Source organism: Meleagris gallopavo, chromosome 13 (assembly GCF_905368555.1).
Source record: "Meleagris gallopavo chromosome 13, MGAL_WU_HG_1.1, whole genome shotgun sequence".
In the NCBI taxonomy this organism is placed as follows: Eukaryota; Metazoa; Chordata; class Aves; order Galliformes; family Phasianidae; genus Meleagris; species Meleagris gallopavo.
The window spans coordinates 2,013,113-2,038,402 of record NC_139416.1 but is presented as its reverse complement, the minus strand read 5'-3'; the positions used below and the strand labels follow the sequence as shown (position 1 = coordinate 2,038,402).

General features: G+C 49.7%; 3 protein-coding genes across 15 annotated transcripts in view; 2 read left to right on the top strand and 1 right to left on the bottom strand.

Annotated features, from left to right (window-relative positions):
* CPNE2 (copine 2) overlaps positions 1 to 11,974 on the top strand; it is a 39,602-nt gene extending 27,628 nt beyond the window's left edge. For all 11 annotated transcript variants that reach the window (XM_085234724.1, XM_085234718.1, XM_085234720.1 and 8 more), the window contains 6 exons: positions 1,381 to 1,514; positions 1,893 to 1,947; positions 5,718 to 5,769; positions 7,103 to 7,236; positions 10,489 to 10,725; positions 11,386 to 11,974. In XM_085234724.1, coding sequence (XP_085090850.1) covers positions 1,381 to 1,514; positions 1,893 to 1,947; positions 5,718 to 5,769; positions 7,103 to 7,236; positions 10,489 to 10,725; positions 11,386 to 11,493 — 720 coding nt within the window. In that variant the 3' untranslated portion in view covers positions 11,494 to 11,974. The remainder of the gene's footprint in view (positions 1 to 1,380; positions 1,515 to 1,892; positions 1,948 to 5,717; positions 5,770 to 7,102; positions 7,237 to 10,488; positions 10,726 to 11,385) is intronic.
* A 1,436-nt stretch (positions 11,975 to 13,410) lies between these two features.
* Positions 13,411 to 23,413, bottom strand: PSME3IP1 (proteasome activator subunit 3 interacting protein 1). 2 transcript variants are annotated; one of them, XM_085234727.1, is made up of 7 exons: positions 23,289 to 23,413; positions 21,226 to 21,367; positions 20,947 to 21,045; positions 19,441 to 19,567; positions 17,076 to 17,204; positions 15,270 to 15,334; positions 13,411 to 14,170 (listed from the first exon to the last, which is right to left on the bottom strand). In XM_085234727.1, exons 2-7 carry the CDS (start codon positions 21,353 to 21,355, stop codon positions 13,953 to 13,955), a joined length of 768 nt encoding a protein of 255 aa, XP_085090853.1. In that variant the 5' UTR covers positions 21,356 to 21,367; positions 23,289 to 23,413; the 3' UTR covers positions 13,411 to 13,952. The 2 variants fall into 2 exon arrangements, with proteins under 2 accessions (XP_085090853.1, XP_085090852.1); XM_085234726.1 differs by having other exon boundaries at positions 23,078 to 23,406.
* A 167-nt stretch (positions 23,414 to 23,580) lies between these two features.
* The window catches only part of RSPRY1 (ring finger and SPRY domain containing 1), a 32,497-nt gene continuing 30,787 nt past the window's right edge, over positions 23,581 to 25,290 (top strand). The window contains exon 1 of one of the 2 annotated variants that reach the window (XM_085235377.1): positions 23,581 to 23,728. The gene's annotated coding sequence lies outside the window, so the exon portion shown is untranslated. The remainder of the gene's footprint in view (positions 23,729 to 25,290) is intronic. The other variant, XM_085235378.1, reaches the window with a different exon arrangement.

Sequence of the window (25,290 nt, the reverse complement as noted above, 5' to 3'; positions counted from 1 at the left end):
AAAACTTTTCTGCTGCGGCACCCAGCGAGCGCTGGGCACAGGCAGTCATTTCAGTTTTTATTTTGTTGTCTTGTCTGAAAACATGGGGGGGAGAGGAGGAGGAAGAGTTACCATAGAAACAGGAACAAGTGCAAGAGCTCTTTATGTGCCATTCTGCTGCTGTGCGTGAAGGTCTCGGTGCTGGGGAATGAATAGGAAGGGAAAATCATCACGTTTATTGGTAGCACAGAGCTGTTGTGTGAATTAGTTGGAATGCTGAAAGCTCACTCGTTGAGGTCTGCTGGTAATGGGAAGTGCTGGAATTTTCCCCTCCCAAGGCACCTGGTTCAGTTTCTGCTCTCCTACGTGGCTCTTGGCATGTCTTGCATGGCGCCTCAGTTTCCTTATTGTGCTCTGACCAAGTGTGGCTTGGCTGCTTCTGTTTCATTGGAGCAGTGAGCTATAAGACCATCAATCTCATGCTGAAGAGGTCAGGTTTTACTGGGCTTCTCGCATGATCCTCTGCTGCCATCCTGCAGGGATGAGCCCAGGGAAGGCAGTGGCCCCTGGGACTCTTCCCATCCCCAGCTGCCCCATGCTGCAGGGGATGTCTTGTCATCCCCACCCCTGGCTTTGACCCGGCCCAGGAACTGAGTTTTTCCTCTCTCATTACAGATACAGAGCAAAATCCCCTGCAAATCCTCCGAGCTCAATTTAGCCACCAAAGTTATTTTGGGTTTTTCCTATTTGCTCTGCAAACAAGGCGAATGCAGGCACGCCGTCTGCTCGTCTCTTCCTCGCTCTTCCCTCCCAGTCATTTCAAATCTGGTGGCTCATCGCCTCACTGCTTCTGACCACATTTAACTGGATCCGAGATCTCGGATATGCATTCCTACAAATGTCTTTAAATAGCGTGGAGGAGGGAGAAGCACGAGTGCCTTGCTGACAAAGCAGGAACTCGGCTTGCATTGGACTCAGGAGAAGCACTGCGTAGGGTAGCTGTAGGGAAAGCTCAGCTCAGGGTTGTGTCTCTTGGGACAGAAAAGACCTTGAACCCAACAAAAGCCCAGGCAACCCTGGCTTTGGTGTCCATGGAGCTCCTTACCTGGCAGATGGGCAGCAGACTTCAGCACGAACCCTGGTGGTGGTGACTTCTTTAGGACGCCATGTCTGTGATTCTTGATGGTAAAAAAGTTGGGTATCATAGCGAATTACTTTGTTGAACCTTGCTTTTTTTAGTTTTATTTGAGGGAGGGTAAATTTGTTAAACTTCCCAAAATTGGAGGTTTGGGTCGTGATAGGGCTGTGCCTGGGCCTCACCAGGGTCCATCTGCAGTGGAGAATGGGAGGATAGGTTTGTAGTGGTGACTGCTAACGGAAGGCAGTCTGTGCTTCCCTCAGGTTGGGATCGACTTCACTGCCTCCAACGGGAACCCTCGGGACCCCTCTTCTTTGCACTACATCAACCCCATGGGAACAAATGAATATCTGTCGGCAATCTGGGCTGTTGGACAGATCATCCAGGACTATGACTCGTAAGTGCTGTGCCTTTCTGCCTCTCCCATTGCTTTGCAGACATTCCCCTGGCTTCCCAACAAGCTGGGATGCATGTCACCCCTTTCTGTGGCTTGACTTTCCACCCATGGAGCAGGGGGAAATGATGCCCTGCTTTTGGGAAACTCCTTGGAAGAAAATTGTGGTGTACATTGAGATGGGGGCACTGCAATGACGAGAGCATGTGAGGGACAGAGTTTCTCCTCTTTCCCCATCAGCACTGTGGAGTGTGATGGTGCTCAAGCACACAGGGAGCTGCTTTCCTGGAGCTGGTGGGATGGGGACACTTTGGTGTGCTGAAGAGCATGCAGGCATCCCTTGTGTGCGTGGAAATTCACTCATGTTTTCTTCTCTTGCAGAGATAAAATGTTTCCTGCTCTGGGATTCGGTGCCCAGCTCCCACCAGACTGGAAGGTAACGTGTAGCAGTGATCTGTGTGCTTGAAACGTTTCTGTCCTGAGAGCTTCTGTGCAGGAGCAGAGCTGGGGCATGGGGCATGCTAGGTTTGTAGGGAGATGTGAGGTGGGGATGGAGTGCAGGCAGCCAGGCTGGCCCCAAGGCTCCCTGGCACTAATACCATTATTGCTGATTAATCTTGCTGGTGGGGGGCAGGAGCAATCATGGGGCCGTGGATGAGTGTAATTAGGTTGCAGTGAGATCTGGCCAGAGGATGGGAGCTGGGCAGCCTCCAGATGATGCTGTATGGGCAGTGCCTACAGGTTGTGGCAGCACATTAGGGCAGGGAATTGAGCATTCAGGGGGTTGAAGCCACCACGGTCCTTGTCAGGCTGTGCTGGAGTGTCAGCGGCACACAGCAGCACAGGGAGCCTGCTGGAGCCAGTGTTCTCACCATGGGCACTGCTCCTGGCTGGAGGCTCCAGGAAGTGGGGCTGAGGAATTGCTCCTTGCACCTGGAGCCATTGCCAGACCTCCCTTCCTCCAGCAGGGAAAGTTTTTTTTTCACAACAAAACTTATTTAGTCCCTGATGGTCACTACAGCCCCAGAGTGCCTCCAGTCTTTACCTCTCTAATGAACTCCTCTGTGTTGGCGAGCATCGAGTCAGATGCAGAAATACATCTCCTCTGGTCAGTTTGTCTGGTGTCTGGACCAGGAAATTATCCTCAACACACTCCAGGATTCCTTGGGATTGCTTGCAGCCTGTGCCTTAGCATCTCCTGATTCTGCATCCCACTTCTTCCCAGAGATCAAGGACAACTGGGGGCATTTTAACCATGTACAGAACCCCTACAGGACTGGTCCTGCACTGCTTGTCACAGCCACAGGAGCCAGCACCGGCTGCAGGTGACACTTCTCATCCAGCTTCCACTTCTACGTGGCCTCGCATCTTTCAGCTGCCCACAACTACAGGACAGAGCCCAGGGGCTCTCATGGTTCCACCATGCTGAGGCAGACTGCTCTCTGTGGCAGCCAGAATCGCTGTGATTCACATGGGAGTTGCTGCTGTTACCACTGTCTGGAGTCCATCCCTCCCCTGCACGCGCTGGAGCTGATTCATCCCAATTGGCCACCAAATGTTTCAGGTCTGTCGCTTCCCTAGATTCTGTGGGAAAATCTTGGTGAGCAGCTTCCGAGGAATAACAGTTGCCAGCAACCACCAGGGGATTTATTGTTTGTGGAGAGAAATGGGAATGGAAAATGCAGCAGGACTGGAAGGAGCACGGCGTGCAGAGATGAGCGGCTTCAGAACCCAAGTGCTGAAACCCAAGGCTGGTGTTGGGGCAGACCGGTGGGGAGCTGTGTGCCCAGTGCCCTGTGTCCTGGCAGACAGTGAACCGATGGCCGTTGTGCATGGCAGACTAGGCTGAAAATGGGGAAGATGGTTAGAGATCTCAGTCGTGTATGTTGTGCTTTGTTCTCGTCGCTCTCCTGTTGCCATGGCATCGCCAAACGCTTTCAAAGAACCAGTCGGAGTGAGATATTTTGCACACAAAAGTCTCGTTGGAAATGTCAAAGAACATCTTGCAATGTAACAGCTCTGTAAAGAGCCTCGAGCGGTTTCCTGGTAGGAAGCAGGTGGGTTTTGGTTGCAGGGGGATGAGGTGGCCCCGCAGAGGGTGATGCTTGAAATCGAAGCCCCACCAACTACCCCATCTCCTGGGCTGGGGCTTGGGCACGTCTGTGATTCCTGGTGGGAGAAGATGAAGCTTCCATCCACAGCCACCCCATCCAAAGGGCACAGCCAGGCTGCACATGTGGACATCCCACCCTGTGGGGCTGCTGGACGGGGCTGCTCCCAGTTGGGAAAGGCCCTGCGCTTGGACGTGGTTCAGTGGGAATGGTGGTGATGGGTTGGGGTTGGACTGGATGATCCTAGAGGTCTTGTCCAACCTCGATGATTCTGTGCACCTCTGAGTACACCCAACAGGGAATGAGTTCCCTGCCTTCCCCTGCCCTTTTTTTTTTTTAAGCTTTGTTATTTTGAAGCCCTGTTGAATTCCTGTTGGATTTTCTAGCAGGTGTCTGTGTGTGTGTGTGTGTGTGTGTGTGTGTGTATGTATATATACTGTAAAAACTCAAGAGGAGGTTTTGAAACATTTCAGCCACAGAGGGGGTGTGCTCCATGTAGTGCTGCAAAAAGTGAGGAAAACAGCTCCAAACTGCTTCACTGCTGCTTAAGAGAAAGAGAACCCCCTCTTTTTCGATTGCAAAACATGGAAACGTTTCTGTTTACCTTCTCTATAAATACTTGCATGGCAAAATTTGGAGTGTCTTCTTCAAAAAAAAAAAAAAAAAAAAAAAGCCCCGAAACAGTGAGCCCTTTAACGACTGAAAATCCAGAAATCTGAAGTAGGACATGTTGCCCAAAATTAAGGCTTCCACCAGAGATGGTGTGTGGAAAAACAAGTCGTGCATTTCAGAATGTGCCTCCAGTTGCCTATGGTGTGAGTGGGATCGTTGCTGGCTGTGCTTATGGGCGTGGAGACACCCGAGCGGGTCGCTACCGTCCTCCTGTACGGCAGCTCATCGGCTTTGCAGCACACCAGAGTTTTAGCCTGACCTACTTTTGTTTGTTTGTGTCGTTTCTCACCCCACGGTGCCTTGCAAAAATAGTTTCTGCTGCTTTCGACACAATGCCCATTCTAATTGGAAAGTCTGAACCAGATGCGTGCTGCTTTCGCAGTCTCGGGAGGACTTGGGCTTCACACGGCAGTGTAGAGGACATTCATTCTGCCAGCGTTGTGAGTACGCATGTCCTGAAGCCATCCCTGGGCTGAGAACCACAGCGAACCACCAGCCTCGTGAGAGGAAGAAAATAGACTTGTTTTGTAACTACAGCACGGAGTTTTTTGTTTGGGAGCCCTTGCAACCAGCGGGCTGAGATCCCATATCATGCCTTTGGCTCCCAGAAGTCTGAAAGAGGGAGCTGTGTGTCCTTACTGCTGCTCAGAGCCCGTTTGCTCCTCGCTGTGTCTGAATCACAGAGCGAGGAATGGCTCAGCCTCCAGATCTGGTGGTTCTTCCCCAAGCAAGTGGTCAACCCATGCCAACATTGGCAAGGTTCACACTGGAGCACGGGAACCCTGAACCTCTCGCACCCAAGCCATTGAATTACACTTTCAAAGCAGCCGTTCTCCAGTTTTTATTTTAATTTTTTTAATGGTTTCTGTCTGAAGGCACTTCCTAGAGGAGTAGATTGGAGGGTTTCTGCTGTTGTTTTCCCTGGCATGGCTGATGCTGGGCTGTCTACCCGTGTCACAGGGAACCTCCTTTTGAGGGCATGTCCCTCAGCTTGGGAGGAGGTGGCAGGAAACCTCGTGGGCTTTGCACCTGCTTTGTAGGGATGGTTCTGTGGTTGTCACCTCTCCTGTACTGCTTTTCACCCTCATCGTGGCCCAGATCATGAAGCTAATCGTGTGCAATAGGATGAAGTCATTTCTTCTGGTGTGATGTGTGTTCCCCTTCTGGGCAGCCAGCAGGAAGCCATGGGGACACCTGCTGTCACCACTGATGGTGTGAGAATGTCAGGTGGATCCATGATGGGAGTGGGAGGCCAGAGGAACCAGTCCAGTCCATCCCCAGCCTTGACCACATTTATTTTTGCTTCTCGCTGTAGAATAGCAGAGCTGGCCCAACGGGACGAACTCGTGTGATACTGCATCAGCTGAACTGATAGAGAGCACTGTGCTCTGCCTCTGTTCTAATTCACATCTCTTCTCCACAGGTATCCCATGAGTTTGCCATTAACTTCAACCCCACAAACCCTTTCTGTTCAGGTGAGTGCCTGCCAGGCTTTCACATGCCTTCAGTGTCTTCTGTCTTTCCTCCTGGCTTTCTCCAGTAACTTATCACAGGAGTTTTTCAAGGTCAGTTCAGAGACAGCCTCTAACATCGAAGCAGAGCAGCTACTACGAGTTCACTCAGTGGAAAGCAGAGAAGATCTGGGGGTGTGTAGGAGGTCCCAGGGCAAAATGCAACTGGATTCAGACAGCATAAAAATAACGCCTTCGTTCTGGGTGTCCTACCAGCCGTCTGCTGGTGAGAAGCACAAGGACTGCTTAGCAGATGGGGAATTCAGGCTTAATGCTTCTGTAGCTCATTTAGCGACTGAGAGCCAATAGCAGTCATTGGGAGTATGTGGGAAGAGCTATTCTAACCATTGACTGCGAGAGCAACCTTGAGCTGCCAAGGCCATCTGTGTTGACCTCTGCTTTACCCCAGCAGAACAGGAGCTCCGTGATAAAGAAAGCCTTTTTGGGTTGTCTTTGCTCTGCTGGTTTACGTGAGTGGGGAAGGACAGAAAGATCTTCCTGGGCAGCTCTGTGGGACAGTAGAAGCAGAAGAGTCTCTGGTGACCTGCAAGACAGGGTATTGCTTCCCAAACAGCCTGGGAGCATTCAGAGTGTTTCTGGGGTGTTTCAGCTTCTGCACTACCTCCTCTGCCACATGTCTGCCTGGTGTTTTGTTAAGCTCAGAGACCAGGAGCTGCTTTTCTTTTTGCTCCTCCTCTTTGCCAGATTTTGAGATTTTTGCAGAAACACGAGGAAAGCCTTTGGTTGTGGGTGCTGTGAAGCCTCTCACCAGAGAAGGTGTGAGGATCTGCTGCAAAGTGGCTGAGGAGCAAAGCCCTGATTTTAGAACATTTGCATAGAAATGGATGAAACTTCATGGTCTGGATGAGTTTGGAGGAGAAAGATATTTTGAACTTGAGCTTCCTTGGCATTACTAGCTCATCATCCTCTACTTGATCAGATAGTGATAGGACAGAGGGGAGAACAGTTTTAAATTAAAAGTGGGTGATTTAGATCAGATGGGGAATTCTTTCACTAAGAGGACACTGAGGCAGTGGAGCTGGCTGCCCAGAGAAGGTGTGGATGCCCCATCCCAGGAGATGTTCAAGGCCTGGCTCAACGGGGCATTGAGGAAACCTGATCCAGCAGGAGGTGTCCCTGCCCATGGCATAGGTGTGACATCTTGTTGGAACGAGATGATTTTTAATGTCCCTCTCAACCTCAGTCCATTATGATCCTGTGATCGTGCTTGGAGTATGTGGTGGCTGGCTTGGGCTGTTGCATGTTGTGATTTTGGGCTTCTCTGGTTTCCCCACAGGTGTGGAGGGCATTGTCCAAGCGTACTCAGCCTGCCTGCCTCACATCCGCTTCTACGGACCCACCAACTTCTCCCCCATTGTCAACCACGTGGCCCGCTTTGCGGCTCAGGCAACCCAGCAGGAGACAGCATCTGTAAGTCCTGCTTTCCTCTGACTGCCATGTGGTGTGGCTGGTGTGACCTGGGGCCTTGCTTCCATGTCAGGAGAGATGAGGCTGTGGGAGAGGCGGTGCGGAGCCAGGCTCAATATGTGCTATATATAGGAGAAAGTTTCATGTTTGGGTTTGACAACTATTCCAACGCTTTGTCACTTTGCCAGGCAGGTGGTGGGTTGCATCACCGATGGATGCTGAGCATTTCATGGCTGCTATGGCATCACTGCTGGGCTTCCTTCCTTCCCTGAGGACATGGCATGCTCAGCAGACAAAGCTGGCTGGCGAGACCAGACTATTTAGGGGAGCTGGGGATGAAAGCTGCCTGCAAACAATTGTGGGAAGATCTCCCCATCCCTTGTGGCTGACTTGCATCTGCTGTTCCATTGCCCCATGCTGGTGAATGGAAAGGGCTTGGAGGAGAGTTAGAACTAACCCTGCCTGTGAAGCCCAGCCGTGGGCTCTCATCTGGCTGTCGTCACTTCACAGAGAGAATGTCAAAAAAACAATGCAGAAACTCAACAGTCAACAGAACGGCAGCTGTGGAAAATCAGAAATTACTGGGGAGAGAAATGAGATGGGGGTGGGAAGTGCCATGATTTGAGTGACCCTTGGATTTATACGAATGAGCGGAGTGTGAAACATTGCCCCCCATATCTCAAAGAGGATCCAGCAGCCCTAGAAAATAACAAGAGTTGATCAGATGTGGAGCAGCTCCCAGGCAAGAAGTGATAAGGCTACAACATTCTGGCCTGGAAAACATCAATGTGTGAGCTCAGGAGTCCACAACATGCATTGCAGGATACAGGAAAACTTTGATCTCTTCTACTTTTTCTTCCGAAGCATCTATCATTGGCTTCTACTGAGTTCCACAGGGTTTTGGTCTGCCAGGGCAACTTCTGTTCGTGTGGATTCTGGCCAAGAAGGGAATGACAGTCTGAGAAATGCAGCCCTGTTGATTTCCAGATAGCTTTGGGCTCCTGAGTGGTGTGGGACTGACGAGATTGTCGTGGGGACCATAAGTGAACTAGGATGGTGACAGTGGCACCATAGTGTGAATGGGAAACACGAGCAGCTGCACTGAGGCTCAGAGGGTGGCTTCAGACCTTTGGTTTATGTTACTTCAGTACAAAGCAGATATCTGAAGGAAGATCCTCTTGGTTAAAGCAACCTGTTGCTCATGTGGCCAAATGCGAACTTTCTCCTGGAAGAAGACCTTTCTGCTTCTCTCCCTTGGATGATGTTGAGTATCTTGTTTTTATTGCTCCTTTTCACACTGGTTGGACAAACAGTGGGCTCAGAGCCAGGACTGGGGTTCCCACATGGCTGCTCCAGCCGTTCATCAGTCCTCCTTCAAGTTGCAGATAATTAGTTCAGCACTCTGCTTACATCCATATGTCAGAAAGCTGCTCGTTAGCATGGAAGCCCATTGCACCGGGCTGCCCATCCTCATGTGCAGGAGATGGTGCCAGCACGGTGGTAGGAGGGGGATGCTTGTGCACTGCTGCTCTCCCCAGCTCCAGGCATGAAGCGATACTGTCCCATGTTTGCCTCTTTTCTTTGTTTTCTTCATTAAAATAAGCCACTTCCAGCAACTGCCATTTCAAGGGGATCCCACTGCTTCCTGTCCATCCTTCCCTCACCCTTCTTGGCACTTCCATCTACCCCAAGAAGGCTGTGGAGCTCATTCCAGTCCTCATGTCCAACGCACACTGCTTGCTGGGGGAAAGCCTGAATCAGGTTTGATTTGCCACAAACCCAGGTGCCTCCTCAGCTTTCATTTTCTCTCCTTGTATTGGAGGGGGAGGGAGAATCCCCCATGCTGCGCGCCAAGCAGAGGCACTAATCATATGCAAATTGCACCCCTCTGTTGGCACTAATAGTTTAATCAAGGGAGATTTAAATAATACGCACCAAAGGAACAGGCTGGAGACGGCTCTGCCTTTTTTGAAAGCACAGAATGTGATGGATCAGGGGCTGAGGCTTGGATCAGCCTGATGGGAGCAGGCGGCCCTGCCCCAGGTCCCTGTCCCCATCCTGGGATGGGGTCTATATACCCATGGTGGCGATGGATGCCTGCAGAGTCCAGGCTCAACCTTCCCAGCCAGGCTGATGTTCAGTCCCCAAGGAGGTGGTTCTAAAATTGTCATCGTTTGTTTGGAGCGCATCCAGCCGATGCTGCCAGGTAAGGATGCTTGCAGCTGCTCTGCTGCAGAGCCCTCGGGCTTTTCAGATGATCCCCAGCATCATCTCCCATTTCACTTCGCTTCTGAAATATGCAGTGAGAAGCAGTGGATGAGCTCTGCTCCCTCCTTGTCTCCTGCGTGCTTTTAGCGCTTTTCTCTGTCACCGATTTCAGAGAACAGGAACAAAAATAGAGAGGCCTTTCTTATTTCATTCTTTTTGACCATGCTCAGAGGCCAGTTCTGCACCAGTTTACTCACAGATGAAGAAGGTTGGCAGGAAGGGTGGAATGAGCTGGATTTTTGCCTGTTATCAGCTGCTTTGAGACTCTACTCCTCCTCCCTTACAGGTGCACGGTCAGTCCTGGCCAGCAGCGTGTGAGCATGCAGCTCCTCTCTTAAATATCAAAAAAAGATTGTTGGTGCCAATTCTGGATTCCAGATACTGCCTTCTTGTATAAGTCTTCCCCTGGAACACTTTTTTCCCCCAGCTCCATGTGTTTGCCCCGTTTCAGTGCCGTGCTTCCTGGGATGTGCCCGGGGTCCTGCAGTGCTCAGGGCAGGAGCAGGTCCTGCTGCTGCAGCACAGCGGTGCCAGAAACCCACCCTCATTTGCACTCGGAATGTATCTGAGGGAAGAAAGCACTTAGGGGAGATTTCAAGAGACGAGATGTGGGCTGGAGGAAAAACAAGAAAATGGGCTTCGGGCTGCGTGTCTCCTCCTGCTTTTCTAGGACGTCGGCACTGGTGGTTTTCAGAGGAAATGGAAAGAATGAGGAGAGGAACAAAAGGCTTTAATGCTCTTAAGTGCTTGTTTTTCATCATTTCTCCACCACGCGCAAGATGTGTAATGCACCGAAATGGAACCATTACTTTCCCCTGAGGGAGAGGAGATGAAGGCGCTGGTCTTGCTGGGGTGCGCGTGCCGCAGCCTTGCTGCGTTGTGTCCGTCCGTCTGTCCCCGGGCCCTCTCCTTCAGCTCTGTGTGCATCTGCTAGCAGTGAGCCTAGAGTTGACGTGTCCCTCTGACCCTCTCTTCCCCTCTCTGCAGCAATACTTCATCCTCCTCATCATCACGGATGGAGTCATCAGCGACATGGATGAGACGCGCCACGCCGTGGTGCAGGCGTCCAAGCTGCCCATGTCCATCATCATCGTGGGGGTGGGCAACGCTGACTTTGCTGCCATGGAGTTCCTGGATGGGGACAGCCGGGTGCTGCGCTCCCACACTGGCGAGGAGGCCGTGCGTGACATCGTCCAGTTTGTGCCCTTCCGGGATTTCCGCAACGTGAGTCCGGGACCCCCAGCAGTGGGGCCTGGGGGTTGTGGTGCCATCCCATGGAGAAGAGGTGGCTCCAAGGAGACCTCGCTGTGGCCTCCCAGTACCTAAAGGGATCCCAGGATGGATGGGGATGGACTCTTTGTCAGGGGATGCAGTGATAGGACAAGGGGGAATGGCTTTAAACTAATGGGACGTTTAGGTTAGATGTTAGGAAGAAATTATTTGCTGTGAGGGCTGTGAGGCCTTGGCACAGCTGCCCAGAGCTGTGGGTGCCCCATTGCTGGATGTACCCCAGGCCATGGGTGGGATTTTGGGGAAACCTGGAGAATGGGAGATGTCCCTGCCTGTGGCCTGGACATGACATCTCATTGGAAGGAGGTGATCTTTGAGGTCTCAAACCGTTCTGATTCTGTGTTTCTGTGATCCGACCCACATCATTCTATTTGTGGTTCTCATCTTGGAAGAGGGGCAACCCCAGCAAATGCCAAAACGTTTGAGAGCCACTTAAAAGAGAGAGCACTCATCGTGCTCCCATCAGCTCTACCCTCTCCCACACCACCTGCCTCGCTCTGCCCTGCGGAGAACTGTCCCCAAGACAGCGACATACAGTATAACCACAGGTGTATCCAGTCCTGTGCCACTGCTGCTTTTTCTTTTTGCCTGCAGGCCCCCAAGGAGACACTGGCCAAAGCTGTGCTGGCAGAGCTGCCCCAGCAAGTCGTGCAGTACTTCAAGCACCAAAACCTGCCCCCCATCAACTCGGAGCCCGCGTAGCGCCATGCCCGGCCCCATCTGCATGTTGCCGAAGTCTGTTGGTCCCACTGAAAGCGCATGTTCCACATGCTGTTCAATGAAGAATACCCTCCCTGAAACACACAGGTTTGTACTTTTTAATTTAATTGTTAAGTTCTTAAAGCTCATCCTGGAGAAGCGCCTGGATCCACTTTGTACAGCCGCAGCCCGAGGTAACACCCAGAGGCCAGGCCGTGCCCCAGTCCCACTCCGTTGAGTCACTTTTCAGTATTGAATGTACTTTGTATAATTTTAGTGGAACAGGATACGATTTTTACAAACAAAACTTGCTTTTTCCAAGCAATGAAATGCTTAATATATTATTATTATTATCATTTGTTGAACTGGTCATGTATCCGTGCCGTACCCGTACCGCTGTCATGCTCTATGTTCATTTTTATACTGTGTACATGTTATATTTGTTATACTCAGGTTAATAAAGAAACTCGGACATTTAAAACAAGGGGCTGCTGTCTGGTCCGGGCTGGGAGCACTGTGTGACGGCTGGGTGCTCGGGGCAGCCCAGCACCCCTCACCACTCCACCTGTACCACGCCTGGAGCGCATGGGCACGGTGCGAGGCCTATGCCAGCCTCAACCCTGGAAGGTGGGGCCAGCTTGGGGAAATGTTTGCTTTGCAAAGCCCTCTGGAAGGGAAAAATATCTGACCCCCCCCTTTTCCAAATAGGGAAGCAGTCTCTGAATGGTGGCTTGTTTAGAACTAATGCTGTACGCAGCTCCACTGCCAGCCAGGCAGGCACTGTGCTGCTCAGCTTTCAGATCAAAGTCTGGGGCTCTGGAAAAATGTTTTCTTTCCATCAGGAAACCTTGCACAGAGAGAAGAAAATCTGAAATATTTCAATTCCACTATGAAACGATGGTGCAGCTGGAGTCCTTTCCTAACCCCAAGGTGGTGTTCCTGCCCCAGCTGCTTCCAGTTGGGCTGATTTGCCCTCTGGCCCTTCATACAGCATCTCAGAGCGCAGTTAATACCTTTAACATCAAATCACTTTGTAAGACAGTAAATGGGACTGGTAGCCAGGCTGCACAGCAGCTCACTTACATAGAGTAGCTGCAAGAGCAGCTTGCTGGAAGAGTCTCAGGCTCAAGGGCTGCTGTGAGCTAACAGAGCTCCCAGCTGCTCTGATCCTGCTCTTCAAGAAACAAGGGAAGTGGGGCTTTCCCACAGCAGAATTGTTTTCCTCTTGACCATGTAGGGTCCAGCACAACCACCTGCAGCTCCTGTGCACCACCGTGTCTGCCCACAGCTTCCAAACCCCACTCTGCATTTCTGTTTGAATCTAACAGATGCTTGGAGGGCAGCTATGCAAAATACCATTCAGGAAAGCACTCATGGCTGGGGTGTGCTGCTCTGGCTTTTCAGAGACATCATGGATTGAGCTTCACGCCACGCACAGACACCTCTCCACTGCAGCTACGCAAGGCTCCTCCAACTCTGAAGTAAAGCAGGTTTAAATCAAGGCACTGGGAGATCTAAGATCTTCCATCATTAGAGAAGCTAGGAAAGGCAGGAGCAGCTCGGGAGCAAAAACCAGAGTGCCAGGTAGCACTCGGGGCAGTGTAAGGTCTCTTAAATTCAACAGAACTTCAACAGCCATTTGCTCTCCTACTGCAAAAGGCGGTGGAGTTCTCCAGTCTGTGCACAGCTTGGTTTGAGTGAGCCAGGATATCCCACCCCCTCGGTACTCACACTACACCACGAGAGCTGAGCTGTGAGCAGAATCACCACCAACAGTTCCTCTGCACTCATTCAGAAGGAGGGCACTGCCTCAGCCCCGTCTCGATGGTGGGTTGAGGACAGGGCTGGATGAGCAGAACCCGAATTGCTTAATGGAACAGGAACAATTATGAATGGCACAAGCCAAGATGGAAAAAAAAATGCATTCAGAATGTCTTTAATCGCGTAACACTAAAACTTCTTTACAGTGTCATGGCAATCCACACTTCACCATCTGCTCGATTTTTGTTCTGCCCCCATTTCTCAAACACAGAATAAAAATGACATTTTAAAACAGAACACATGGCTGCTCCTACAAGACTTCCGTGCTTCAAGTGCATTTTTGGTGTTTTTTTTTTTTTTGCCTGTTGGTCTTGTATAAACTCCACAGATCACCAGAATTCTTTCTTTCCACGAGAATCATAAAAAGGCGCTCTCCTCCCTACCCCAGCCCTCATCTACAGGACGAGGTGTGCCCTCTGCTTTGGGGTGGCAGCCTTCCACCTCAAGCTCAGTAAGAATCCCAGAAATGGAAAAAAAAAATAGGGGAAAAAAAATAAAAATGAATTATTTGAGAAGCATCTGAATGTATTAAAGTTGAGAGGTTAGCTAGAAATATTATATTTGGGACAGAAGGATGCATCAAACATCCACCAGGGCTTTGGAAGTGAACTCTGCACTACATTACACACGGAGGGATTTTGTTATGGACCATCAAAGAAACTGTTGCTACGAAAAACAGAAGAGACGATCTTCCCAGTGGAATTGATGGTGCCTTCTCCATCCGAGCTGGACTCCGAGTCACTGCTGCCAGAGTAGGCACCGAGGCCGGGCAGGATCCCAATGCAGACCGCAGCCGACGGACAGTGGACCGCAGATCCTCCCACAGAGCTGCTCCCCAGGGGAACACAGGACGGTTTTTCTGCAAGAGAAGGACTTCAGTCAGAACCCAGAGCGCAGGAAAGGGTTTCTTTCATCCGCCCAGGAGCTGCTGTGTGCCGTTCACCTGCTACCAGCACGCCAGTAGTGGGTGACTGCAGGATTTAATTACAGCGTGAGGCGGCTTTACGTGGCACAAAAGCTATTCTGACAGGAAGGACTTGCTACCTCGGGATTTTTCTCATCGTAGTTAAGCCCAGCTCTATGCTGGCATTACAGATTTTTATTCTTAAGGTTGTCAGTTTGATGGGTGTCAAATAGCAAACCCACTAAATAAGAATAAATAGCTCTGTTTTATGCAATTAGTTTATTATTTTTTTTTAACAATACAACAGCATAGTTGGGGAAAAGTTTCATTCCAGTGCTCTGCTAAGTCAACATCTCCCATCTTCCACAGCTAATTAATTTTTTTCCAGCGTTCTGATAGTTTACTGAACAGAAGGAGATGCAGGAAGCGCCTTGGGTTGTCATTACACAATCACAGCTCACCCTATTTGTGTCAGAAGATCTTGACAACGAGTCAATTGCAATCCTGACAGCTACGACTGAAATGCAGCTTAGTTTTTCTTCTAGCTGCTTATAATTTTCTGAAATAAGTTGGTTTCAGGATGGACAAGATCACTTTGTAGCATGAGAAGCGAGCGCAAATACACCTGGTGGGAGGGAATGAGCTGTTCTCCGTGCCTCTGGCTGACAGGAGCAGCACTGGGCATGAAATGCAGCTAAGGAGACTCCCGTTATTTATCAGGGAAAGCACCTTAAGGGTAAAAACAGCTAAGCATTAGAATCAACTGCCTCAGGAAGGAGCACAGTCTCTATCTGCAGAGATTTAAGGGCAGCTTAGACAGTCATCTGCCAGGAATGGTATAGGCGAGGGACAGACTGATGACCAGAGGAGGTTCCTTCTGCAACAGCTGTCAATGCCCACAGTCACCATAGCATGAGATAACACGCCGACCTGTGCTGCCTAGCACGATGAAGGAGCAGAAAAGCAAATCCTCCATCAGATCCTACGCTCACTAAGTCAGTTGCTGTTCAGGTGAGAGGCAGACAGCTTCCAGGCAGCAGAAATGAGGACATACCTTGGTTCTTTTCTTCATGGTCAGTATCGAGCTTCAACCTCTTCACACTGTTACCACCATCTGAACTGTGGAAAAAAAAAAACAAAAAGAAATTGTCTTGTTCCTCATAAACCACCACTTCATTACTGTGAAGTTCAGAGTAACTTTTTTGCCTCAAATGCTGCAGCTGTTCCAGCAGGGAGTGATCCAGAGCTCAGCCGGGATACCCCCGAGACCAGCAATGAGCGTGTGAGCTTTGGTTTCCCTGCCTGACCAACTTGAGCAGTCACCACCCTGCACGTCCAACATCAGTGTTCTTCCCCTTCCAGGGTCTTTTTCCCCTCCCACGGCAGAACATGAGGGACAGATGAAAGGTTATTCGGAGCAAGGAGGTTTTAATAGTGGAAGTCCTTTGCAGGACATCTGCTCCGAAAGCAGATGTTGAACTCATGCTATGTTTGGTTCTGGACAGTGTGCAACAGAAAATAAGACAGCAGGAGCAGAGGACTGCTGGTGATGGCACCAACATGTCAGATAAGCTCTCTTCAAACAGATGCCATCTGCAGACTTCAGATGTGCCACTAAGCACACACCAGCTCCTTCCCTGCATCCCACTGGGTTATGTACCAGTGGTTCCAACAGAAAACATTGCTGGCTGCTTGCTGCTGGTTAGGGTTTTTTCTTCTCTCCTCTTAAAAAAACTCAGTATCCCAGATATAAGGTGTTGGAAGAGCTCACTCCAGTTTGCACAGACAGCAATTACTACTGTACTGGGAGCTGAACTTCACCCTACAAGATAAGCTTCTAAAATAATAATCTCTCATTATATGGGAACTGTTGAGTCACGGCCTGAACCACTGATTGAGCACCTGGGGAAAGAACCCGGTCAGCCCTGGGAGCACAGGTGAAAGCAATTCAGCTGTGTAATAGGAAGGGATGGAGCCTGGCTGCACCTCTCTTAGACCTCATTTAAGGGCTGACTACCACTAGGGAAGGATCTGTTGCTGCAGATTCTTCCTCTGTGGAGTTTTTCCTGTAAGCCTGGATCTTCAGATGCAGGTGAGCGTTTCTTTTGTAACATCCTCTGTTGTGCTGGTCCTTCTGCTCATGCACTCGTTCTCTGGGATGCATTTAAAACTACTGCCTGAATTTCTAGATGTTAGGAATTGCCTTAAGCATTTGTCTGTAGGGAATCAGCCTGGGCCCAGGTGCTTGGTTTATCTGTAACCTGGAGCACACCAGCAGCTGTGTTTGCAAGCTGAGATCAAAACAGGCAGCAGATCACAAACTCAACTGTCATCTCAGTAGAACAGGAAGGATGCTGATGTACCAGTGCCAATTGGTGAGGAACACGGGAGGCTTCCTGATGCCCTCAGGATCACGTTGGTGCACAAAATTCTTCTCTCTTAATACCCTCCCCACGCTGCCTTCAACATCTACTTAAAATGATCCATTTTAAACACAGATCTAATAGGTTGTTAGGAAAATCTAAATCGAATTACAGAACTGAAGGTGAATGCTGATATTTTCAGAGCTGAAAAAGAGAGAAGCTCTGGAACCCACAGCAGGGTTGCCCAAGCCTGGCAGCCTAGAATGAAGAGCCTACCCACTTGCTTTACACATACTTATCTATTTGAATTGCCTCATGTTTCTCCAACAGTTGGTGAGAGCCCATAGAAACAAGGCTGGTCTTTTCCTGTACCTCCCCCCTTTTTTCTTTAGGGCTAAGGTTTGCACCTCACTCTCTGGAGGCAGTTTTGGCCTCCTTCCCTTTATACTGTTAACCAGGTTCCGTTCCTCATGCATTTATAGAAGTGTGAAACTAACCTTCTGTGTTTCACAGCTCCTGCCAACAGCTTTGCCTGAGAGAATTTGTTCTTGTTTTCCACTGACTTCATGGGCAGTTTCTTCTCAGTTTCCTTCTTTGGGTCCATACCCACTCCCACTTTAGTGAGAGTGCTGTGAATTAAGGGTTAAGGATCAACGAGGCAGGAAAGGAGAGGACAGGCTCTTCCTCCCTGACATACTTAGCTGACAGCAGCAACTGAAGCTCATTCACATGTTCTACTAAAGGAAACTTATTTGTGATGACACCTATCTGGCACCTTCAGCAAAGGCAGAAGAGACCTCTTTGTGAGGCACCAGTAAAGGTATAAAATCTTCTGCAAACCTTAACGTTGCACATGGCAAAGGAGAGTTCTCCTAATTAAAAGGAGATTAGCTTATAACCTTAAATCTGCCTTTCTACAAATTCCTCCTGACTGCCATTTCCAATGACCGCTCAGTGTAACCACGAGCCCCGAGTTTCTCAGCTACTGCATACAGATATCCAGCAGTGAATTTCACCTTCCTATTTAAGGTCACAGTTTCCATCCCACCACTGAACGCCTGCCAGCTATAAACCAGCACCTTGTGGTGTGACCCAAAGCCTCCGATTCCCTTCATGTCAGGATGTTCAGACGCCTTTGCTAACTGGATTTTTCCCAAGGATACAGCAACAGCTCTGACTGCTCCCTGCCTCAACTAAAACTCCACCAACCACCGTTGCAATGCTTTTATGATGGCACAGGAGTGCCATCCTGTGGCTAACGGGAGCAATCCCGAAGCTCACCCTGCCAACAACGGTTTGATGTTGCACCATCCTACAACAGTAACGCCTTCTCCTTGGAAGGGGATTTCTGCATTCACACAGCACGGAAGACACAAGGATGCTGCTTTCAAGCATTTCTTGAAACTGGCTTAAGAAAAATCTTTAAATCTAGTCAGTCCAATGCTGAAGAGGCAGGGTAAGAAGCCAAAACACCCAGCTATTTGTGTAAGAGGAAATAAAGCTCCTATGCATCCACGCATATGAATTTCTCACTCTGAGTGCATTCAAATATTCCAGCACATTTATCTTTAGGATGTAAGTTTCCTGATTTCTTTTAACCTCAGGAAAAAGAAGGAAAACAAAGAAAGAAACAAGCTCTGTACTTCAATATTGATGTAGGCTTTTACCACGGAACAACATCTCTTAAACTGGATGTTTTACCACGACTAAGTCATCACAACTACTGGGTTGCCAATCCTCTTTCTAGCCTAGAGGAACTCCTACACGGTGCCTACAGACCACCCAGCTCATCTACCCAAGACTGCTTTGAAAGAATGCCACCAAGAATCGTGAAATCTGCGAGCCATTTAGCAAGTTGCTCCAAGGGTCCTTGCGACATTACCCAGCGTGTCAGCACCAAGTTCTACAGTTAATTTACATCACGACTTCAGATACAAAACTGGCTGATCCTAAGACCAAGACTCGATGTGGACATCTGGAAGAGATCCTGCTCGGTAAATTGAGGGATCTGTGCATTATGTAGCTAATCCACGACAACAGAAGCTGGTATGGTTCACTTCGGATGTATGTGACCTAAGTAGGGTTGTCAGCTGCTTGAACAGCATGATCTGATTCTACACATCCCTGCATCAGCCAGACCTGCAAGCAACCAGCACAGAACCTAAATATATCCTGTGAATATCCCATAATTAGATCCAACAAATCAAGGAAATATTCCAGATCCATCAGCCAACTTCAGCTTAGTTCTGACATAAAGTTATTAAAAAATACATCAGTACTGCCTCTTCATAAATGAATTAGTGAGAGAACTTGGATGCTCTTCACAAGAGATTTAGAGGCTCTGAGTTATAAATCCTTAACTAACACAAGGTAATGCAGCTCTTTGTAGCATTTGCTGAATATTTTTGGTCACCTCATAAATATGCTCACTCCCTTTTTCTGCTTTCAGACTCTTTCATTTATACCAAAGTATCCTTGAGAACTTGCACTCTGTTACTTCTTACTTTAAGCAGTGGTTTTCATTAGGAGGCAAAGCAACAATTGCTTTCTGCACAAGTGAGGTAACCCTCAAAAGACATTCAGTTCAGAACAGACAGCAATCCTAAAATCATTCCAGATCTCCCCTTTCTGATGCAGATTAAGGACAAAAAGCATCCTATGCTGCCTTGCAGTACATCTTTGTGAAGGGCTGGTGGCCTGGAATCAAGTATTCTAATAGGAGATCCAAGCTACAGTAACAGTAAAAGAGAATCTCACATGTGTTCTCTAAAGCAGTATTATAACAAGGATGTTGATAACAGACTAAAAGTACAGTCCAGACTCCAAACCTCCAGTATAAGAATGCCAGCCCTATAAGCAAAGGATATTCTGTATTCATTGAGTTCTTTCATCTCTTCTTCTCTTCGCTGCTTTTCTAGTAGCTCTTGCTGCCGAGAAACCTCATCAAGGAAGTTTGTCTCGTCTTCATCTAAACCTCTTACCATATTTTCTGGAAAAAAAAAAAAAAAAATGCATATAGATAAGCTCAGGCTTTGGGGAGCAGCTGTGAGCTTCCATCACCTCGCCCTTCTCTTTGGATGACTTTCAACTGCTGATTTCCAGCTGCCTTGTGAAATGCAGGGAGCCATCCACATCTTGCAGATGATGACCCTGAACGCTGCTGAGGTAGAATATTTTGCACAGTGTCACTGGGAATGCAGTGAGTAGAGTCCTGGGTGACCAGCTCATGTCTCCTAGGAGTTACACCATCTTGTCAAGTAATAGGTACAAAGCAAACCCCACAGAGGACAAACTATCTGCTTTGTTCTGTAATTAAGGAGTAGAAATATTTTCTGGTTAATGATACTGGATGCTAAGCAAGCCCAAACTCTTAAATGCTTGAGCATAAAACCTACACCAGACACAGTTCAAGCATACTATTACCACAGAGATGAGCAAGGTTTGTGTGTGAGTTCAGTGGGAAGGTCTTCTCCTTTCTGTTCTACAACTGGTCAACATCTCCCCATCCAAGTTATTGATTTTAAAAAGATCTTCAAAAGTACTTGTTAGAGAAACCAAGTTTGCAGTGTTAGCCTGAAAAATCTGAACCCAAACACCACCTTTAGTCATTAGTTTAATTCCATAGGAGGATTTTTAGGCCTTTACATGAGTATTTACGTTTTTTTTTTTTTTAATCTTCACCTCATAGTCAAGTCCCATTCAGTCTAATGGCAAGCTCAGCAATCCATTTATGCTGATAATTGGCAACCTGCCGTCCCCAACAGGAAAGGTCTGCAAAATTCAAACACTGTTAAAGGTTAGACACAGCTCTGTTCCATGGCTAACGTGAGAAATTCTAGACAGAATCCTGCTATGCAAGTGGAGCTTAAAGAATGCAAGAGTTTGAGGGTAGGACTTCCAGCTAAAGAACCAAAATCAGCAAGAAGCTGCCTTAAAACGAGTCCCACAGTATCACCCTCACTTCTCTTTAAATTGAGCCAATAGGTCCCATTTTGACTGTTAATTTCTACAAGTGATTCAAAGCAAAGGATTCTTCTATAAAACCAAAAATTGCAACATCGGTAGAAATCAAGTTTTCATTTCATTAATATCTATTTTTTAAGGCTCAGCTCCTCCGCGTTCACTTCACCCAAGTGCTGATCTTGAGCCTCAAACTGCTCTGTGAAGTTTGAGTCACCTAATTATGCAATTAGGGAATTGCAATGCATGTGCAGCACTGCCTTGATGCAGATAATTGTTTGTCATCTGCAGGATTATCTACTCCTTTGAATATCCTCCTCAGCTCTCGGCTTCTCTCTCTGACAGACAGGTCAGACCTGCAGGTGTACCATGGAGCTGCTGTTGGAAGTAACAGAGGTTGGTGCTTACTGAATTTAAACTGCTCCTCGAACTCCTGCTGCTTCTTTTCTCTCTGTTCCTGAAGCCTTTCATACAGTGAGCGTGGGTCATATGCCTCCTCTGGGCACTCTGAAAGGAAGGAAGAGTTAAGGAAATGAGACTTAATGCTAGAAATATTAAGTCACCAACAGTTCTTACTTTCTTTAAGGGAAAACCTTTTGGAGCTTGCAGAATACAAGCTGCTACTACTTGTTTTTGTTTTCCTTGAAATATCCCTGGATCTCTTTCCTATCTAAACCTATCCCATACCTTCTGGATCTTCAGGTTTTCGGACCTTTTCCCATTCTTCTTGCCTTCTCTTTCGCCGCTCCTCTAGCTCAGCTTCAGACACAAACCTCTTGTTTATCACGAGGTCAGCAGAGCCATCTCCCCCCTCCATGGTGGAACTGACCTAAAAAACACAACATGACAGACACTGGGCACCCACTTTCACTTGTCAGTGCATGAGATATTACCACATGCTCTGAGAAAGACAGAGCCAGGCCTGCTTAGGCTGCACCAGGGGAGCAAGCAGAGGCCGGAGTGCAAGGTGAAGTCGTGTAGAGGTTTATGGTGTTCAACAGTCACTGGAGAGAGGGGATTCCCCTTCAGGATGAAAAGGGGCTGTGGTTCGAGATCTGGAGCAGCCCTACTGACCGAGGGCAGCCCCTTCACATAGCACACCCTCTGCTTCCAGCTGGGGATTCCCAAGGAGTGCCCACATTTCTGCCTCAATCCTAGGCTTGGGGTTGAGATGCTCTGAGGAGTCAGCCTAAGAAGGAAACTCGATTTGGACAGCTGTCACCCCAAAGCACAGCACTGATAAGTTTCCTGCGTGAGCCAGATGGCTCCTGCCAGTTCCACACTGCAGAATGAGGGGGGTTAATGCCAACTGTTGGTCCATGTAGGACCACCACCCCCCCAGCCTGCATTTCAGCACTGGAAGAGAAGCCTGTTATTCTTGCAGTGAGGGAGGGATGCAGTAACTAATAACAGAATGAACCAGTCTGTCATTCTTCCTCCACACAATGAACCACTGCTGCAGAAAGCAGAGCCCTGGTGTTCTCATAGAATACAGCTTTCGTGGGCTATTGTCTGTAGGGCAAAATGACTAATTAAGACCTCAGTAGAAATCCAGGTTAAGCACCACCATACAAGTATTTGTTAAAAGTACGATGTGTTTTTAAAATGAGTTTGACTCCCAGAAATCACAGAATATCTGCTCTTATGTGTCATTTCCCATGGTGGTTTGAGCTGAAAACTTATAGGGAAAATAAAAATTGCATCTTCCTCCTGGACACAGGTCTGAACAACGAGGCCACCCTTCTTAACCAAGCGCTGCATTACCGAGATGAGCTGTTTCCCCACTGGTGCCAGCTCAATCTGTTTAGGAAGGAAACAAAACGTTCTGATACAATGATGACAATGTCAGAAAAACAAGCTGAAGAGGCTGATGAGGCACGAGCACAGCAGTGTCTTAAGACTAAAGTCGCCAACCATCTGCCTGCTGGTTCAGTCAACGCTTTAAACCACTTGGAAGAGATTAGGGTGTAACTATGACTGGATTCACATCTATTTCTTCTCCAAAAGAGAAGTGAGGCACTGAAACAGCTGCCCAGAGAGGTGGTGGAGTCACTCACTGCCCCCGGAGGCGTGCAAGAAAAGAGAATGTGGCACTGCGTGGGTCTAGAGCAGATGCAGATGAGAGCTGATGGTTGGACTGGATGATCTAAGTGATCATCCCAGCCTTACGGATTCTGTCGTCTTTTCAATACGACCCAGGGAAGCTGATGGAACGTTTCCTCAAACGGCAGCACCAAAGACATCCTGGGGCACAAAGCCACGGGGGGATTATATTGCAGCCCAGCACTACGGTACCTTAAAACCTCGGAATTTGGCTCATCTTGCCTTTGCCTTCCCTGACCTCCAACACACACACAGCCCAGACACAACAGATGTTTTTACACCGCCCTGCGTTCATTTCGCCCGCTGACGGCGCTCCGGCCGGCCGGTGACACTTAGCACCGTAACAACCCCAGCTGCAAACCGCGCTCTCTTCCGTGCTACTGCACGGTCACAAAACCAGGACTAAAACCCCGAACCTCACGGCCCAGGGCCTCACCTGGGCTGGGCCAGATGCGAGCGCAGACCTCGCCTCGCTGTTGTGAGCAGCGGCCTCTGGAGCAGCCGGTCCCGCAGAGGCCCGGGCCCGCTCCCGGCCCGCGCCACGGAGCCCCGAGTTCACCGCTAACGGGATCGCGGCGGCTCGGCTCGCTCGCTGGGCCCGGCCCGCCCTCGCTCGACGAAGCCCCGGCCGCCTCCTCCGGACGTACCGCGCGGCGGGCCGCTCACACAGAGAGACGCGGCCCGGCACCGAGCGCCGCCATCCAGCCCCTCCCGCCGGCCCGCTCGTCGCCGCGTTTCGCCCCGCCCCTTCCGCCCGCGCCAGCCAACCGCGTGGGCTCTTCCTGCGGCCGCGCTTCCGCCCGGCCCTCGGCCAATCACCGCCTCTCTATCGGGAGGAAGCGCGGAGCGGGGAGAGGCGACGTCAGGGAGCGAGGGACGAGCGCCGCGTTGCGATTGGACGAGACGGCGGGGCGGAGGCGGGGCGAGTCGCTAGGGAGACGGCGGGGGGCGGGGCCCGAGAAGGCGGGGCGGGGCCGGGCGGTGCGCGGGCCTCCATCTTAGCGCACAAAGGAGCGGCGGCGCCTCGGCGGCGGTCGTGCCGTGCGTTCGGTGCGTGCGGGGTCCGGGCGGGTCCGCGGGGATGGAGGTGAGCTGGGTTGCGCGGGGCCCGGCGGGAGGGTGCGGTGCTCGGTGCCACGCTGCCGGCGGGGCGGTGCTGCGGGCTGAGGCGCGGGGCCGGAGCTCGGGGGGCGGCTGAGGAGCGGTGCGAAGCGCTGTGCTGCGGTTCCATTGACAGGGGATGGAGCTGGGCTCGTTCGGCCTGGAGAAAAGAAGGCTGCGGGGTGACCTCATTGCAGCCCTCAGTACCTAAAGGGAGCCTGCAGACAGGAGGGGAATCAACTCTTGGAAAGGGCAGATAACAGCAGGATGAGGGGAAATGGTTTGAAGTTGAGGGAGGGAAGCTTGAGGTTGGATGTCAGGGGAAGTTCTGTACTGTGAGAGTGGTGAGGTGCTGGAACAGCTGCCCAGAGAGGCTGTGGATGCCCCGTCCATCTCTGGAGGTGTTCAAGGCCAGGTTGGATGGGGTCCTGGGCTGCTATGAAATGTGGAGATTGGTGGCCCTGCGTGTGGTGGGGGGGGTTGGAGCTTCGTGGTCCTTGAGGTCCCTTCCAACCTGGGCCATTCAGCACTCTGATGTCCTTTCCTGTGCCTTCCTAATTCAGTGGTTCTTTATCTCAGCGTTACTATGTTCTGTGCTCCTCTGGAAGTTTGCTTCTGCTTTTACAATGAGTGTAATGTAACTCAGTGATCTAAGCAACCCATTAGTGATGAGCATGGTGAGTTGTCCTGGGACATCTACTGGCCTGTTACTCTTTACACTTCAAGTTTACTCTCACACCAATATCTCCTATGGCCGATAATGCCTTGTGTTACAAAACATCCCCAAATCTTTTCAAGTTTTGTTGGTGTTTGCTCATGCTTTGTGCCAGGTCTTTGTGCTGCTAGCTTTTCTCCTTGCATGGAGGAGCAAGTTAAAATGCCATCACCGTGCTGTAAATTGAAGGCAGGCTAATGTGTTGACATTTGTCTTATTCTGCTCCATTGGCAGTGTGTTGCGTTCAGCATTTTGAACTGTTTGGGTTTTGCTTTGTCTCCTGAATGCGTGCTTGCTCAATAGGCTTTGAATTCATGCCTTGTTTCAGGCCAGCAAAGGCAGATACGGTGCCGGAGCCCCACTGTCTTCCAAGTATGTCATTAGGATTCTGTTGTGTTGCATTTCTCTTAGCCTTGCATTTCTCTGGGTCCTGACGATATGTTTAGTTTTCCCTTCCTGCTCTGTGTGCACTGACTTAAGTCGGTATGTTGCAGCAACAGCCGTGCCAGCACGATCTTTATTTCCTCTTCTATTCCTCGTTATGTCCTTGAGGTCTGGTACAAATTGCAGTCCCATATGACTCATGGTGTGACTGACCGGTGCGGTTATCTGCTGCCATCATCAGCCGCTGGGGTGGCCAAATTGTGCTTCAGAAGTTTTCCCAGCTTTGCCATGGGAACTCTGTGTACTCAGTGGGTTATTTTGTTCATTCAGGTCGCTTTCTCATGTTCTGGGGTGAGGTGCTGCTCCATGCTTACTAATATATGTTTGTTAATGGGCATTCAGCATGCCACCAGGATCAGTAACAGGGCATCTGTCCTCCTCCTGAAACA